General features: G+C 40.5%; 1 protein-coding gene across 1 annotated transcript; it reads left to right on the top strand.

Moving 5' to 3' along the window:
- The first annotated feature begins 1,011 nt into the window (after positions 1–1,011).
- Positions 1,012–3,110, top strand: LOC100456763 (lanosterol 14-alpha demethylase-like). The gene is given in 3 exon segments (XM_009248526.4): positions 1,012–1,056; positions 1,058–1,598; positions 1,601–3,110. Coding segments are annotated over 3 exon segments (1,527 nt in total). The 3' UTR covers positions 2,542–3,110.
- Positions 3,111–4,721: the final 1,611 nt, after the last annotated feature.

Here is a 4,721-nt window from a genome sequence, read left to right as displayed (position 1 = left end):
CTCTTATCAGAGCCATTTTGACAATCATCTACTAAGCAGAAATTGGTATAATTGAGGTCTTTTCATCACATCTTACTTTGCTGATTTGATCAGAAGTAAACAAGCCACTTTCTTCTTGAAACCAACAAAATCTCATAGCTACTCTATTCCACTTTGGCTTTTGCCATTTGACCATGGCACTGCCCAGCACAGGATGTGTTCTTCTGAGTTCAGTATGTCTATTTGTGTATAAGGCGATGACTTAAGTCTCCCATCCATACCTCTTATTGGAATACTATGGAAACTTCTCTTGAACAGCATGATATGACATTGTTTGGTCTTCACTTAGTTTGGGCATATCATTTATATATTTAGTCAACTTCTTTTCTCATTAGTCTGACATCATTTAGGTACAGCTGCTTGGAGCCAATGTGACCATAAGCAGAAATACAAATATAGACACAAATAAAATGTCAGTACTTGATTACAAGACAATTCATAATAGGCTAACATTAAAATTTCTAGGTCATTTAAATGAAAACATAAAATTTCAAAATCCTGGAGACCCCTTTCCCGAAGAATACACCTCTTGATCTACGTTTCAGAAACACGGCCAGGGAGATTATGTCTGGTGAATGGTCACTGCTCCTTGCACACTTGCTTTTATTTTCGATTTCTTTTCTCAGGGTCTTTGAAGGAAGAAGGCTGGAGTGGGAACCTGTGAGGAGCAACAATAGCTGTGGAGAAATGGGAGTGACAGGTCTTGATGGTTTCCATGTAGTTGGTTTTAGAATTGCTTTTACTCCACAGTGCCCAATAGAGTGACAATTAACAGGCAAGGCTTCTTCAATACATACTCAAGAACTTAATATTACTTGAAAAAAAAAAAAGGCTTCCATAATGACTGTTGTCGTTTAGTAGGAGACCTGGGGGCCGGGGCCGCCTGTGGACCACCATCCGCCAGCTTCTCTCGCTCTGTCGATTAGGAGGAGCGTTGGCGACCTCGGCCTTCAGTGTCTTTGACCGAGTGAAATGGTGGCGGTGGCTGGGATGATGTTGCTGGGCTTGCTGCAGGCGGGGTGGGTCGGTGCTGGGCCAGGCGATGGAGAAGGTGACAGGCAGCAACCTCTTGTCCATGCTGCTGATCGCCTGCGCCTTCACCCTCAGCCTGGTCTACCTGTTCTGTCTCGCTGCCGGCCACCTGGTCCAGCTGCCTGCAGGGGCGAAAAGTCCCCCATGCGTTTTCTCCCCAGTTCCATTCCCTGGGCATGCCATAGCATTTGGGAAAAGTCCAACTGAATTTCTAGAAAATGCATATGAGAAGTATGGACCTGTATTTAGTTTTACCATGGTAGGCAAGACATTTACTTACCTTCTGGGCAGTGATGCTGCTGCGCTGCTTTTTAATAGTAAAAATTAAGAACTGAATGCAGAAGATGTCTACAGTCGCCTGACAACACCTGTGTTTGGGAAGGGAGTTGCATGCGATGTGCCTAATCCAGTTTTCTTGGAGCAGAAGAAAATGTTAAAAAGTGGCCTTAACATAGCCCACTTTAAACAGCATGTTTCTATAATTGAAAAAGAAACAAAGGAATACTTTCAGAGTTGGGGAGAAAGTGGAGAAAAAATGTGTTTGAAGCTCTTTCTGAGCTCGTAATTTTAACAGCTAGCCATTGTTTGCATGGAAAGGAAATCAGAAGTCAACTCAATGAAAAGGTAGCACAGCTGTATGCAGATTTGGATGGAGGTTTCAGCCATGCAGCCTGGCTCTTACCAGGTTGGCTGCCTTTGCCTAGTTTCAGACGCAGGGACAGAGCTCATCGGGAAATCAAGGATATTTTCTACAAGGCAATCCAGAAACGCAGACAGTCTCAAGAAAAAATTGATGACATTCTCCAAACTTTACTAGATGCTACATACAAGGATGGGCATCCTATGACTGATGATGAAGTCGCAGGGATGCTTATTGGATTACTCTTGGCAGGGCAGCATACATCCTCAACTACTAGTGCTTGGATGGGCTTCTTTTTGGCCAGAGACAAAACACTTCAAGAAAAATGTTATTTAGAACAGAAAACAGTCTGTGGAGAGAATCTGCTTCCTTTAACTTATGACCAGCTCAAGGATCTAAATTTACTTGATCGCTGTATAAAAGAAACATCAAGACTTAGACCTCCTATAATGATCATGATGAGAATGGCCAGAATTCCTCAGACTGTGGCAGGGTATACCATTCCTCCAGGACATCAGGTGTGTGTTTCTCCCACTGTCAATCAAAGACTTAAAGACTCATGGGTAGAACGCCTGGACTTTAATTCTGATAGCTACTTACAGGATAACCCAGCATCAGGGGAAAAGTTTGCCTACGTGCCATTTGGAGCTGGGCATCATCGTTGTATTGGGGAAAATTTTGCCTATGTTCAAATTAAGACAATTTGGTCCACTATGCTTCATTTATATGAATTTGATCTCATTGATGGATACTTTCCCACTGTGAATTATACAACTATGATTCACACCCCTGAAAACCCAGTTATCCATTACAAACGAAGATCAAAATGAAAAAGGTTGCAAGGAATGAATATATGTGATCATCACTGTAAGCCACAAAGGCATTCAAAGAGAATGAAGTGTGCAAAACAACTCTTGTAGTGTACTGTTTTTTCAAGTGTGTAATTCTAAAAGCCAGTTTATGATTTAGTATTTTGTTAACTGAATGGTTCTATCAAATATAATAGCATTTGAAACATTTTCTAATAGTTATGATACTTATACATGTGCTTTCAGGAAGTTCATTAGTAAAACAATTGTTCAGGGGGGATCTAGGTAATTAGCAGACTCTAAATGATATAATTTCCAAGTAGTAATTTTAAGAGTACTCATAGCTCTTGCCAAATAAGTTCAGGGTATTCAAATCTTGGACTAGTCCTGCAAGGTATAAAGAATAAAAATCCCGGTGAGATACTTGGAAACCTCAGGTTATTATTTATCTGGGCAATTATTGTGTGTGTGAGTATGGAAGGGTAGGGAATAATCGAACATCTAAAGCCTTGAATAAGAGAATACTAATTGTTTTGGTATGATGATACTCAGAAATGGAGATGTTATAGAAAACAAAATATCCTTTGGAATTTTAACTAAAATCACTGCATATAGGAAATTAAGAGATCCAGGACCATATTTGATAAGACTTCCTAAAAATAATGTAATTATTAATGCTGAAGACTGCTCATGTATCTTGATCTAATTACTAAATAATTACATATTTACCTGATAAATATGTATCTAGTTCTACGAGGTCACATTTATGTGGAAGTCCAAAGTCAAGTCCTTAGGGGATAATTTTGTTTTGGCTCAGTTGTTCCCTGCTTCCTCTCTCTCTCTCTCTTTTTTTTTTTTTTTTTTTTTTTGAGATGGAGTCTCGCTCTGTCGCCCAGGCTGGAGTGCAGTGGCGCAATCTCAGTTCACTGCATCCTCCGCCTCCCGGGTTCAAGCAGTTCTCTACATCAGCCTCCTGAGTAGTTGGGATTACAGGCACCTGCCACCATGCCTGGTTAATTTTTTGTATTTTTAGTAGAGACAGGGTTTCACTATGTTGGCTAGGCTGGTCTTGAACTCCTGACCTTGTGATCCACCTGCCTCGGCCTCCCAAAGTGCTGGGATTACAGGCATGAGCCACCGCGCCTGGCCTTCCCTGCTTCCTCTCTAGAATCCAATTAGGGATGTTTGTTACTACTTATGTTGACTAAAACAGTTAACAAACTTTTTTCTTTTTAAAATGTGAGATCAGTGAACTCTGGTTTTAAGATAATCTGAAACAAGGTCCTTGGGAGTAATATAATTGGTCACATTCTGTAAAGCACATTCTGTTTAGGAATCAACTTATCTCAAATTATAACTCGGGGCCTAACTATATGAGATGGCTGAAAAAATACCACATCGTCTGTTTTCACTAGATGATGCCAAAATATTTTGCTTTATGTATATTACAGTTCTTTTTAAAACACTGGAAGACTCATGTTAAACTCTAATTGTGAAGGCAGAATCTCTGCTAATTTTTCACATTAAAATTCTCTTTGAAAAAATACAAAAAAAAAAAAAAAATGACTGTTGTCACCATAGAGATCGGCAGCAGAACTCATTAAGAAGACCTGGCTTTCTTCTTCGTGTAGAAGAGTAGGAACGCAAAGCATGGAAGTATATTGGACATTAATTATTTTTGCCCCAAAAGAAAGGACATTTTCAGCAGGGCACGGTGGCACATGCCTGTAATCCCAGCACTTTGGGAGGCTGAGGTAGGCAGGTCCCCTGAGGTCAGGAGTTCAAGATCATCCTGGTCAACATGGTGAAACCCTGTCTTTACTAAAAATACAAAAATTAGCCGGGCATGGTGGCGCACACTTGTAACCCCAGCTACTCAGGAGGCTGAGGCAGGATAATTGCTTGAACCCGGGAGGCGGAGGTTGCAGTGAGCCAAGATCCTGCAACTGCACTCTGGCCTGGGTGACGGAGCGAGACTCCACCTCAAAAAAGAAAAAAAGGACATCTTCTAAGTGCCATTTAGAATAATATAGTACTTAGTACAAAGTACTGCAACTTAAAATATTATGTCTTCCTTGCAAACTGTATCTTACTCATGTTTGTTTATCTTCTTTCCAATATCCATGCTCCATTGTTTGAAACTCATAACAAGTGCTTCATAAATGCTTATTTGAAGAAGCTGAGAAGTAAGATTAAGTGGC

Source organism: Pongo abelii, chromosome 14 (genome assembly GCF_028885655.2).
Source record: "Pongo abelii isolate AG06213 chromosome 14, NHGRI_mPonAbe1-v2.0_pri, whole genome shotgun sequence".
NCBI lineage: Eukaryota > Metazoa > Chordata > Mammalia > Primates > Hominidae > Pongo > Pongo abelii.
Note: the sequence above shows the minus strand (reverse complement) of the source record. Positions and strands in the feature narration are given on the sequence as shown.